Source organism: Rutilus rutilus (assembly GCF_951802725.1).
Source record: "Rutilus rutilus genome assembly, chromosome: 1".
Lineage (NCBI taxonomy): Eukaryota > Metazoa > Chordata > Actinopteri > Cypriniformes > Leuciscidae > Rutilus > Rutilus rutilus.
In genome coordinates this window covers 64332466-64345877 of record NC_140209.1, presented here as the reverse complement: position 1 = coordinate 64345877, position 13412 = coordinate 64332466, and the positions used below count along the sequence as shown (strand labels likewise).

At 47.9% G+C, this 13412-nt stretch overlaps 1 protein-coding gene across 1 annotated transcript in view; it reads left to right on the top strand.

Annotated features, from left to right (window-relative positions):
* Positions 1-13412, top strand: part of LOC311295467 (protein NLRC3-like) — a 72688-nt gene that overhangs the window by 40938 nt on the left and 18338 nt on the right. Inside the window, exon 5 of the mRNA XM_084416855.1 lies at positions 1969-2142. Coding sequence (XP_084272981.1) covers positions 1969-2142 — 174 coding nt within the window. The remainder of the gene's footprint in view (positions 1-1968; positions 2143-13412) is intronic.

Here is a 13412-nt window from a genome sequence, read left to right as displayed (position 1 = left end):
AGATGCACAGATACAGAGATGATCAGTTCAGATGCAGAGATGCACAGATACTGAGATGATCAGTTCAGGTGCAGAGATGCACAGATACTGAGATGATCAGTTCAGGAGCAGAGATGCACAGATACAGAGATGATCAGTTCAGGTGCAGAGATGCACAGATACTGAGATGATCAGTTCAGGTGCAGAGATGCACAGATACAGAGATGATCAGTTCAGATGCAGAGATGCACAGATACTGAGATGATCAGTTCAGGTGCAGAGATGCACAGATACTGAGATGATCAGTTCAGGAGCAGAGATGCACAGATACAGAGATGATCAGTTCAGGTGCAGAGATGCACAGATTCAGAGATGATCAGTTCAGGTGCAGAGATGATCAGTTCAGGTGCAGAGATGCACAGATACGGAGATGATCAGTTCAGGTGCAGAGATGATCAGTTCAGGTGCAGAGATGCACAGATTCAGAGATGATCAGTTCAGGTGCAGAGATGCACAGATACAGAGATGATCAGTTCAGGTGCAGAGATGCACAGATACTGAGATGATCAGTTCAGGTGCAGAGATGCACAGATACAGAGATGATCAGTTCAGTTGCAGAGATGCACAGATTCAGAGATGATCAGTTCAGGTTCAGAGATGCACAGATACAGAGATGATCAGTTCAGGTGCAGAGATGCACAGATACAGAGATGATCAGTTCAGGTGCAGAGATGCACAGATTCAGAGATGATCAGTTCAGGTGCAGAGATGCACAGATTCAGAGATGATCAGTTCAGGTGCAGAGATGCACAGATTCAGAGATGATCAGTTCAGGTGCAGAGATGCACAGATATACACGCGATTTGCGATTATCTTATGCGCAGCTTGTCAGTGGAGTGCGGCTGATTAAATAGTGCCCCATTTGAACACCAGAGGGTGCTCTCACGCAAACACGCTAAATATGCCCCGCCACAGAAGTACAATAATGCGCATCATTCCAGGAAATCCCTATCGCTGTAGCTGAATAAACAGAAGAATGAAACGCTTGGATTAAACATGACTTGTAAATAGACGACTGCCTTATTCTGTGTCAGAAGGCACATCATCTCACAGAAGGAGGAGCTCAGCTGTCGTTATGAAGTGAGTTTGGTATTAAATGTTGTCTGTTGTTGGACGAGGTTCATAAATGCTTCTCATGTTTTGGAAAGATATTTGACGCGTGTTGTTTTTTCAAATGCACATTATAAGTGACTCAAACTCTCAGTGCTTTCAGACGGAGCAGAGTTTACAGAGCCGTACATCAATGACAAACTGTGCAGAAAAAATAATCGCAGCCTTTGCCAATCGCAGCCATCTCGATTTAAGTGCGATTACATGGAAAGTGAGATTAATCGTTCAGCCCTAGTATCCAGGCAGAGGACACGGCACACACAAGTCTGAAAGACTAGTTTTAATGTTTTCTTTTTTTTTTAACCATAGCATCAAGATTTTGGTTTATTTACGTGACCATTTTAATCACGGTCAATTTTGAAGTTGGGTAATCTCAACATCACTAATTTGCAATCAATCAGAGGTCTTTGTAAAGATAATCACCAGCAGCCATATCACCCTGTAGCCCAAGACTGGTTGCCCACTGAAGCTAAGCAGGGCTGAGCCTGGTTAGTACCTGGATGGGAGACCAGCAGGAGGTGCTCACCCTGTGGTCTGTGTGGGTCCTAATGCCCCAGTGTAGGGACAGGGACACTATACTGTCAAAAGAGCACCGTACTTAGGATGAGACGTTAAACCGAGATCCTGACTCTCTGTGGTCAGTAAAAATCCAAATTTGCCCATTGGCCTCTGTCCATCATGACCTCCTAATCATCCCCATATACTGATTGGCTTCATCACTGTCTCACATTACTTGACTTTGAAGAGCCGTGTTGTTTATTGTAGTGTATATTCTCTAACAATGAAGCACACTAACATGAACACTTGTTGTTGTTGTAGATTATCTGGCTGTATGGTGACAGAAGAAGGTTGTGCTGCTCTGGCTTCAGCTCTGAGTTCAAACCCTTCACACCTGAGAGAGCTGGATCTGAGCTACAATCACCCAGGAGAATCAGGAGTGAAGCTGCTCTCTGATACAATGAACCATCCAGACTGCACACTGGACAAACTCAAGTAAGTGGATCAGTAAGAATCATCCTGTCTGGTGTGCATGTGAGATTGAGAGTTTTTAATAGTTTTTGAACACTGAAAGGGTCCCAGTGTGTTAAAAAGTGACACCAAGCAGTCCTGACAAATCATCCAGACGAGTTGTTAGTGAGAATGTGTTGAGAAAATAATATATAGACTCTGATACTATAGAAGCTGTAGAAACATCACAAAGACATAGTACTGGAATGTCCTCCTCCATTTCCCAACATACTCTTTAAGAGACCTCAATCTTGCACCGATCACCCAAACCGATAACCTTCTTGATCATGTCTGTGAACCCAAAACTTATTTCACAGTCAATTTACAAATAAAAAAAAATTAAATGCCCCATCACAGTACAGAGAAAATGTTATTATAACAGCACTGATTTCAAAAGATGTCATATTGTCCATTACTATAATGTTAAAGATCAACAACAATCCTAGACATAAACACATGAACAGCCACAATTGTTGTTTTGGGAAGCTATTTTCACCCATCCAAGCTTTTGCCTTCAAAGAGAATCACTTATCACACTTATTAAAAACTGTGACAAAACATTTTTAATCATGTATTTTAATCATGATCATAGTTTCTGCTTCTCTCAATAATGCATAACAGCCCACTGATTATTTATCCTGAAAAGATTTTTTATTTAATTTTATATTTTCGATATTGCGAATTGGTAACAATCCTCCAATAACTTTTTAATGCTTGGGTTTCCCGATATCAAGAGCCTAAATTTCTCCAATTAGAGCTTTTCTCTTAAATGGATACATTTTCTGCCAAGTGTTTTACTTGATTTCCCAAATCTGGCAACTGTGCGCTCTCTCTGCTCTGCACAAAAAAAAAGCTTTTGTGCTGATGATTTACAGATGGTACTCACGCCGATAGCGTGTACGTTTTACCATTCTTAATGCTTAAATATATAGCTGTTTATTAAAGTCAAACGTTTTGTTTAATTATGAATTGTAGGCTACTCTACAACATACATTTTCTACATTCCATTTGAGCCGGTGCACAGACGACAAAACTTATGAAGGAAGATTGTCAGCCGATCGCACCAGAAAATGAAGATTATGAAGCTCATCTTTAATCTGCTAAATTATTGTTTTGTGAATCATTCACGAAATTTAGATGACTGACAGTGATACCTGGCCATAGCAACGGAAGACATTTTTCAAAACAGATTGAAAAAAGAGAAGACTTTCAATACAGTATTGCTTTCAATAAAAAAAAAAAGAAAATGTAAGAGAACACTAAATTAATTAAGTTTGATACCTCATCGAATATTTCAAGGTATAAATAAAGTGTCGGGACAGTTTATTTATTTAAAACAGAGTTGCGTCGAGTTTAGAGTTTATTCCCTTTGCAATGCAAAATAAGAAACACAGAATCTTATTCTTGCAACATTTTACATGTACTGCCAACGAAATTGCAGCAAAAATGTAAACGGTACAAAACGAAAATAGTTCAAAGCAACATCAATTAAGAACAGGCGTTTTTCTTTGCCTCTCTCTCGCGCTGGATCTCTTTTTAGTAAGTTTATTTTGTCTCCCTCACTGACCGTGCCGGGTCTCTCTCGAAATGAAACATTTCAGGGTTAAAAACACACCATACAGCTGATAATACTGTATATGCCACTGCGTGTCATCCACACAAATCACGAAAGAAAAAAACTGTAAGAAAAATACCTTTGTTGCTTCAAAGACACAGAATGCCTTGCTGAATTCACCTTACAATTAAATGAGGTTGATCGCGAATTAAAGGGGGGGTGAAATGCTATTTCATGCATACTGAGTTTTTTACACTGTTAAAGAGTTGGATTACCATGCTAAACATGGACAAAGTTTCAAAAACTAAATTGTACGTTTGAAGGAGTATTTCTGTTCCAAAAATGCTCCTTCCGGTTTGTCACAAGTTTCGGAAAGTTTTTTTTCGAGTATGGGCATGCGGATGCAACATGCATGTCAGATGTAGTGGAATTTCCTTATATGGGTCCTAAGGGCACTTCTCCGGAAGTACGCGGGCGCGTGCGCGCAACCGTAGACCAGAGAGAGAAGTGAGCAAAAGCAGTACGCCCATCAAAGCGCTATGCTCGGCTTTAGGGAAGTCATTGTCACCAAAGAAGTGGGTTCCCTATCGTCCGGTCACTACGACGTACGTCGTGGTGAACGACGAATAGGAATCTCGCTAGAGAGGCCAATCTACTTCGAGTGAAACTAAAACAAGCCAATACACATTGGCGTGCAATCATTTGCATCAGCTGCGCAGCCTCGCAGCGCGGGTATTTAACGAGCAGCTGGTGTGATTGCACTTCAGCTTTTTGCTTCGGAGCCAAGCACTTCGATGCGTCTTCTGAGAGTGGAATCGAGCCATTGGATCTCTCTTCGGTGCGGGTGTCACAACACGGCAGCGGGGACAGTCTTCTTTGTGTTTGTTTGTCTTTCTGTTGAAAAAAAAAAAAAACTGAGCAAACAAAAGCTGTTTTAACGGCTGGTAAGGTGCGCCGCGAGCGCTCAAAGGCTGTTATCACAGCTGGTAACAGCGCACAGACGGGTGCACATTCCCGTCTGTGTTCGCAGTGTCTGTTCCCCCTGTGTGTTTCGTACCAGTGAGAGCAGTCCCTAAAAAGAGCTTACACAGATAGAAAAGCATATTTGAAAAAAAAAAAAAAAAAAAAAAGACTTTCTATCTGTGTGTTTCTGGATGCGGTCGTTACCTGGGTTCACAGGATGGTCACAAGCGCTGCCTCGTGTGTCTGGGTATTGAACACGCTGAGGCAGCGTTTGTGGATGAGTCATGTACCCATTGTGGGAAGATGACCATCGCGGAGCTACGGTCGAGACTCTTGTTCCTGCAAAGGGGCGGAGTCCCCGTGCCGCTGCCTCGATCCAATCCTCCTCAGAGGGTTGCTGCGGGCAGTGACATGGGTGACCTGAGGATTACGGTGAGCGCGTCTCCTTCGGGGAACCAACCCCCTAGGAGCCCTCACCCCTCTCATGCTCCGCAGCCAGTTGAGCCCCCATTGGAGAAAGCTGGACCATCCTCGCGGTGTGTACCGTTTGTGTCCTTTGGGGCTCCCTGTGAAGACCAGATGTCGATCGCGGCATCGGAGGGTGGGTCAGACTTCTCTGCGGACGACGACTCGGCGCCGTTGCCTCCTTCGGGGGTGTCAACGATGCCTGAGACGGACCCGGAGATGATGGCCATGCTTTCCCGGGCCGCCAACGGGGTCGGGCTCGTGTGGAACCCTCCACCGTGTCCCGAACCCTCGAGGTTGGACGATTGGTATCTCGGGGTGGCGCGTGCTGGTTCTCAGCAACCCACCCCAGTGCCTTTCTTCCCGGAAGTGCATGAGGAGCTTACGGGGACGTGGACGGCACCTTTTACTGCCAGAAACCGTTCCGGTGGCTCCTCCTCCCTCACCACCCTTGATGGCGGGGCAGCTAAGGGTTACACGCGCATCCCGCCAGTGGAACGGGCCGTTGCCATGCAACTGTGCCCTAACTCCACTTGGCGTGGAGAACCGTGTCTCCCTTCACGGGCCTGTAAGTACTCGTCGGATCTAACCGGCAAGGCTTACAAGGCCTGTGGGGAAGCTGCCTCTGCCGTGCACGCCATGGCGTTGCTGCAGGTTCATCAGGCCAAGGCACTGAAGAATCTGCACGAGGGTGGTCATGATCCCCAAGTTCTTCAGGAACTTCGTATCGCAACGGACCTCGCGCTTCGTGCGACGAAGGTGACCACGCGGTCGGTGGGTCGTGCGATGTCCACCATGGTGGTCCAGGAACGCCATCTCTGGCTGTGTCTGGCAGACATGCGGGAGTCTGACAAGCTCCGCTTCCTGAACTCCCCCGTGTCCCAGACCGGCCTCTTCGGCGACGCGGTCGAGAACTTCGCCCAGCAGTTCTCGGCTGTACAAAAGCAGACTGAGGCCATCCGTCACATCCTGCCGCGGCGGCCAGCTGCTGCTCCCACCCCTCCGCCTGCGGCTCCTCAGTCTGCTCGTCGCCGAGGGCGGCCTCCTGCGTCTGCCCCTGCTCCCGCGCCGCAGCAGCAGCCTCCATCCAAACGGCGCCGTGGAGCCAGTCGCAGGCGGACCGCCCCGCCCGTCCAGGACCCTGCTAAGAAGGGCGGCAAGGCCAGGAGCAAGCGGCCCTAGGACGGGCGACCCAGAGATGGCAGGGGCTGCTCTCCAGGAGACGATGACTGCATCGCTCCATCCCCCGGAAGAGGGCCGGGTGGAAAATCTTTGTTTTCCTTTTCTTTTTGTTCCGCCGCTGGCTTCAAAACCAGCGGTACCCAAATTTTCAATAAAAGAGCAGTTTCTTCCGTCTCTGGGTCCGAAGAGGGCCTGGAGAGCAGTGGGGGGAGAGAATCCTCACCACTCTCATCCGCCTCTTCTTTCGCCAGCAGGCAGCAGTGTGCAGTTCGAGAACGCAACCCAGCCGTCTCCTGCACCTCCGGCCTCGTGGAACCAGGTAAGTGTTGCACAGCACACTCAGACTTCGCTACGGGCCGCCTCCCAGAGAGAGCCTCCCGAGCCGAGCCCCTGTGTTCCACCTCGCTGCCCCACTCCGGGTACGCCTACGGTCCCTTTGGTCCCGCTTGTACGGTCTCTGCGAGCCTGGCTAGCGCTCCCCAGTCCGTCTCGCTGGCTCATTCGGACCATCAGGCTCGGCTATGCGATTCAGTTCGCCCGGCGTCCCCCCAAGTTTCGGGCCATCCACTCCACTACAGTGAGAGCAGCCGATGCCCATGTCTTGCGCGCGGAGATCGCAGTCCTACTGGCGAAGGACGCGATAGAGCCGGTCCCTCCAGCCGATATGAGGTCAGGGCACTACAGTCCCTACTTCATTGTACCCAAGAAAGGTGGTGGGTTACGACCGATCTTGGACCTGCGAGTTTTGAATCGGAGCCTTCACAAGCTACCGTTCAAAATGCTCACGCAGAGACGCATTTTCGAATGCATCCGTCCCCAAGATTGGTTTGCAGCGATCGACCTGAAGGACGCGTACTTTCATGTCTCGATTCTTCCTCGACACAGGCCGTTTCTGCGCTTTGCGTTCGAGGGTCGAGCATATCAGTACAAGGTCCTGCCCTTCGGGCTGGCCCTGTCTCCCCGAGTCTTCACGAAAGTCACGGAGGGGGCCCTTGTTCCCATGAGAGAACAGGGCGTTCGCATTCTCAACTATCTCGACGACTGGCTCATACTAGCACACTCTCGAGATCAGTTATGCGAACACAGGGACCTCGTGCTCAGGCACCTCAGCCAGCTGGGCCTTCAGGTCAACTGGGAGAAGAGCAAACTCGCCCCCGTGCAGAGGATCTCTTATCTCGGTATGGAGTTGGATTCGGTCGCACAGACAGCGCGCCTCACAGAGCAACGCGCTCAGTCGGTGCTGAACTGCTTGAACACATTCAAGGGCAGGACGGCGGTCCCACTGAAATTCTTTCAGAGGCTCCTGGGGCATATGGCAGCGGCAACAGCGGTAACTCCGCTCGGCCTGCTCCATATGAGACCGCTTCAGCACTGGCTTCACGGCCGAGTCCCGAGATGGGCGTGGCATCACGGCACTCACCGGGTGGCAATCACACCGCAGTGCCGCCAGACCTTCAGTCCGTGGTCAGACCTCTCGTTCCTCCGGGCAGGAGTCCCCTTGGAACAGGTGTCCAGGCATGCTGTGGTTTTCACAGATGCCTCTGCCACGGGCTGGGGTGCCACGTACAACGGGCATGCAGTGTCAGGGGTGTGGACGGGCCCCCAACTGCACTGGCACATCAACTGCCTCGAGTTGCTAGCAGTACGTCTCGCTCTGAGCCGCCTAAAAAGGCCGCTACAGGGCAGAGACGTGCTGGTCCGTACGGACAACACTGCGACCGTTGCGTACATCAACCGTCAAGGTGGTCTACGCTCCCGTCGCATGTCGCAACTCGCCCGCCATCTCCTCCTTTGGAGTCAGAAGTATCTGAGGTCGCTTCGAGCCATGTATGTCCCTGGTGTGCTCAACCGTGTGGCCGACGAGCTATCACGAGCTGTGCTCCCGGGAGAATGGCGACTCCACCCCCAGGCGGTTCAGCTGATCTGGAGAGAGTTCGGAGAGGCTCAGGTAGACCTGTTTGCCTCCTCAGAGACCTCCCATTGCCAGTTGTTTTATTCCCTGACCGAGGCGACACTCGGCACGGATGCACTGGCACACAGCTGGCCCCGGGGCCTCCGCAAATATGCATTTCCCCCAGTGAGCCTACTTGCACAGACCCTGTGCAAAGTCAGGGAGGACGAGGAGCAGGTCCTTCTGGTGGCTCCCTATTGGCCCACCCGGACTTGGTTCCCAGAACTTATGCTCCTCGTGACAGTCCCTCCCTGGCCCATTCCTCTGAGGAAGGATCTTCTGACTCAGAGACGGGGCACCCTTTGGCACCCGCGTCCGGACCTCTGGAAACTCCATGTCTGGTCCCTGGACGGGACGCGGAGGTTCTAGGTGACTTACCCCCAGAGGTACTTAACACCATCACTTCTGCGCGAGCGCCGTCTACGAGACGTGCGTACGCCTTGAAGTGGAACCTGTTCGTCGAGTGGTGTTCCTCCCGCAGAGAGGACCCCCGAAGATGTTCGATAGGGTCAGTGCTTTCCTTCTTGCAGCAAGGGTTGGAGCGAAGGCTGTCTCCCTCCACCCTTAAAGTACACGCTGCTGCTATTTCAGCATATCATGACCACATAGATGGCAGAACGGTTGGAAAGCACGACCTGGTCGTCAGGTTCCTTAGGGGGGCGAGACGATTAAATCCTCCTCGCCCCCCCTCCATACCCTCTTGGGACCTTTCCCTGGTGCTTCGAGCACTTCAGGATGCTCCCTTTGAGCCTTTGCAGTCAGCAGACTTAAAGCTTCTCTCCTTGAAGACTTTGCTGCTGATTGCACTGGCTTCGATCAAGAGGGTAGGGGACCTGCAAGCATTTTCGGTCGACGAATCGTGCCTAGAGTTCGGGCCGGGTGACAACCATGTTGTACTGAGACCCCGGCCTGGCTATGTGCCCAAGGTTCCTACCACTCCCTTTAGAGATCAGGTAGTGAACCTGCAAGCGCTGCCCCTGGAGGAGGCAGACCCAGCCCTGGCTTTGCTCTGTCCCGTTCGCGCTCTGCGTATGTACGTGGACAGAACTCGAAGCATCAGGACCTCAGACCAGCTCTTTGTCTGTTACGGAGGCCAGCAGAAGGGAAAGGCTGTCTCCAAGCAGAGGATGGCCCACTGGATAGTGGATGCCATCGCCTTGGCTTACCAAGCTCAAGGCGTGCCCTGCCCGCTCAGGTTGCATGCACACTCCACGAGAGGCGTTGCATCCTCCTGGGCGCTGGCACGTGGCTCCTCGCTAACAGATATCTGTAGAGCTGCGGGCTGGGCGACACCTAACACGTTCGCTAGATTCTATAGCCTACGTGTAGAGCCTGTGTCCTCCCGTGTTCTCACCCTAAACGGGTAGAAGCACTGTGAGTACCGGCTCTGTCGGCTTGCTGCACCCTACTGTGCACCCTTATTGCTCCAGAGTCAAAACCTGTTGAGTCCTCCAACACCCTCGGCACGGACATGGCGGAGCGTCCAGTGCCAGGCCTTTATCCGCTGAATCCTTGAGATCCGGGTCTAGGCTGGGTCCCATATGTGTGACCCTACGGGGATCCCATATGTGTATATTCTCCACGGCTGCTCCTAAACGGAAGCCTGTGTCTTTCCCTTGGGCTAAGTCACCCTTTATTCATATGCAGTACAACCCTCGGGTTAGTCCATATGTCTATTCCCACATAACTCTCCTTAAGAATGTGGCTCCCGCAGCGTTCCCCTCCCTCAGATCGGGCACGCTTTCCCAGTGTTATCCAATAATCTCACTGTATGGGTTATAACGGAACAACAGTGACGGATACTCTCGGTGTAAGCCCTCTCCTATCGTCCTTCCAGGCAAGAAGGTGTGGAGGCTTACACGGGGCGCTGGATGGGGTGCAGCAGCTGTGGCGCTTTACTAGGGATTCCTATTCGTCGTTCACCACGACGTACGTCGTAGTGACCGGACGATAGGGAACGTCTCGGTTACATATGGTAACCCTCGTTCCCTGAGGGAGGGAACGGAGACGTACGTCCCGTCGCCACATCTGCTGCTACCCGCCGGGGCGACCAGCTTTTCAGGCTTGGCTCCTCAGCAAAAAACTGAAGTGCAATCACACCAGCTGCTCGTTAAATACCCGCGCTGCGAGGCTGCGCAGCTGATGCAAATGATTGCACGCCAATGTGTATTGGCTTGTTTTAGTTTCACTCGAAGTAGATTGGCCTCTCTAGCGAGATTCCTATTCGTCGTTCACCACGACGTACGTCTCCGTTCCCTCCCTCAGGGAACGAGGGTTACCATATGTAACCGAGACGTTTTTGGTTGCCAGGGCAAGACAACCCTGCACAGATTCCTAAAGAACCCAGCGCTAAGGGACCAGTGGATGGAGTTTGTTTTTCCAGAGCATCAACGGAGGTTGTGCAAGACTGTTTGTTCCCTGCATTTCGATGATGATTGTTTTATAAACAAAGCCCAGATCGACGGATTTGCAGATCGTCTAAAACTTAAGGATCGAGCAGTCACAATGATAAAGGTTCGCGGCCGTGCGTTGGAACCGGGCGGTGAGTAACACTGTTGAACAAATGTCTCTGTGTGTTGTTAGCTCGGCGCGTTAGCACACAGCTTTAGCTCCGCCCACACGGCCCGCCTTCAGCCGCTCGTTTTTTTCCGGAAAGACTCGGTACAGTCTATCTTTCTTTTATAAATATAATAAAACTAAAGACTTTTTGGAGATATGAAGGATGCAATACTACTCTATAGGTACTCAAGATTAACAGGAGATTGAGTGAAAATGAGCATTTCACCCCCCCCCCCCCCCCCCCCCCCCCCCCTTTAAAGAGCTCTGTATCTGCTAAATTGAAATTGTGTTTGGAAAACCTTTAAATACAATAAAAAAAACTACAATATTTAGAATTTAATAAGATATAGGGCCTACTTATGGACTTTTGGAGATTTTGAGATTTATCCTTAAAAAAAGGTTGCCTTTGCCTTTTCCTGCTCATCAGGCTGGCTATCCGACACTCTCCACATGAAAGACGGAACATTAACACCTATTGTCCTGCACCCCCACGATAAAGCCACTGCCTTCTCCAAACCACTGCCTTGAGTTTGCAAAACAAAACAAAGAGTTTGCAATTCACACTTAAATCGCTATTCTAGACATTAGCAATAGGCTATTCATGTGTTGATAATGAAGGAATTAAATAATGTAGGCTATGTAGTAATATTTCTGTCATAAATGTTTATTACTAAATATTTAATTATTTCAATAATTGAAGAATTAAAACGGTCTTCAAACGCATGTTCATTTGTTGTCATGAACAAAATGTTGTGAATAAAGTTTTTTATTTTTTTATTCAAATAAATCTCGAACCACAGTGCTTTCGTGCTGCTGTTAAACTAAATAACATTTATAGAATAATTATGAACGTAAATGAAACAATATCGCAACATTGATCTGTTTTTACAATTTAATTCAGGGCGATTTAGCCTAGATTTAATTAGAGCGAGATTTTCACCCTTTCCTTGTCCTTTCCTCATTGGGAAGCGCTCACATGATAACTAAACATGTTTGAGTAGATCCTCTATACCTGACGCGCAGTTCCCGGAGACAGAGACGACAGACAAACTTTTGTCGTTAGCCTAATATGAATAAAAGTTTACAGTTTTAAACGATGTAGACTACTCTACTCTTATCTGTATGACCGAAAAATTACAGAGTAGCCTATTACGTTATTTTAGCTGTTAAGAGTAAAATAAATCCAAATGAACGCGCCGCCGCGTTTGTCGAACACTAATTCAACATGCCAGAATAAAACCTGGCTTTAGAACAATGCATATCGCCACTCATCGTGGTGTGCCAAAACACTTAATTATAGCCTAAACTTCAACATTTCATTCAAAACAATCCCAAACCGCTTTGTGACATTTTTAAAAGCCGTGCATGCATTACTGCCACTGGAACCATGAACGTAACAGAATACTGGTTCGGATTTTATTGTTTGTCGTTTAAATGCGCATGTTGCATATCTTGCATATAACAGAACTCCTTTTGAAATTACGATTGGAATTATTATAGGCTACAGATGTAAAGTCATTGCATAATATTTGTTCCTTAGTGTAAAATGGAAATGCATGGTAATTTTATTTTATAAATATAAGCAGAAAATTACGGTGTAACTATGGTGAGTTTTAGAACTAGACAAATCTCTCTGCATCAATAATAGGCTATAAAATGCATTAATAGGCTAATATAAAAATTACCATAGTCCAAGTTGGTTCGGGATTTGAACCCGTGCCATCTAAATGATTGTAATGTAAGTTCTACCACTCGGCCATTCATGAATTTACTCGTTGCGCAATGCCCAAACATTCCAATGTGTGTTCACGAGCGAGCCGAGAAGCGCTCTTCATTCGTCTCATTCCTCAATAGAATAGTACAAATAATCAGTTTCATTACACATAATTTACATTTGTTTGTTATTTTTGGTATTAAATTTGTTTTTGTGTTTTTTTTTTGTGTGTGTGTGTGTGTGTGTGTGTGTGTGTGTGTGTGTGTGTGTGTGTTTTATCGCACTGCTCCCCGGGGAATAGGCTTGTCGCCCACCGACGTCTAGGCCTACAATATGAAATATAATATTGTTATCGTCTCTATTTTTAATTTGTTATTCTATTTTTCTGTTCTATTCTGTTTTGTAGTATTTCATCCTTACTGTAAATTGACATTAACCCCACTTAAGGAAAAGAAAAAAAATGCAGCACAGGGCTCCAGACTAACTTTTTTTATTAGGAGCGCTGTAGCCCCTGACTTAAAATTTTAGGAGCGCAAGCAGAAAATTTAGGGGCACACCTTCACATTTTCCCCCTAAATAACTTTTACAGACAAATGCTTTGATAATAAATAGATTAAGCGTACAGAAATTATGGTGCAATTTTATTTTAAGATCACAGGGCTCCAGACTAACATCTGAGGGCCGCGGCTCTAAGTTCTACAGAAAGTATTTGGTAGCACTGTGGGATGACAAAGCACTGAGATAAATTTGAGGTGTATAGATAAAGTTAAATTTAATTATTATCCTTCATAATGTCTTAATATTATTTCAAAATCAAAATGAGTGACAAAATAGATATTAGGGAGTGAAAATAGCCAATAAGCACC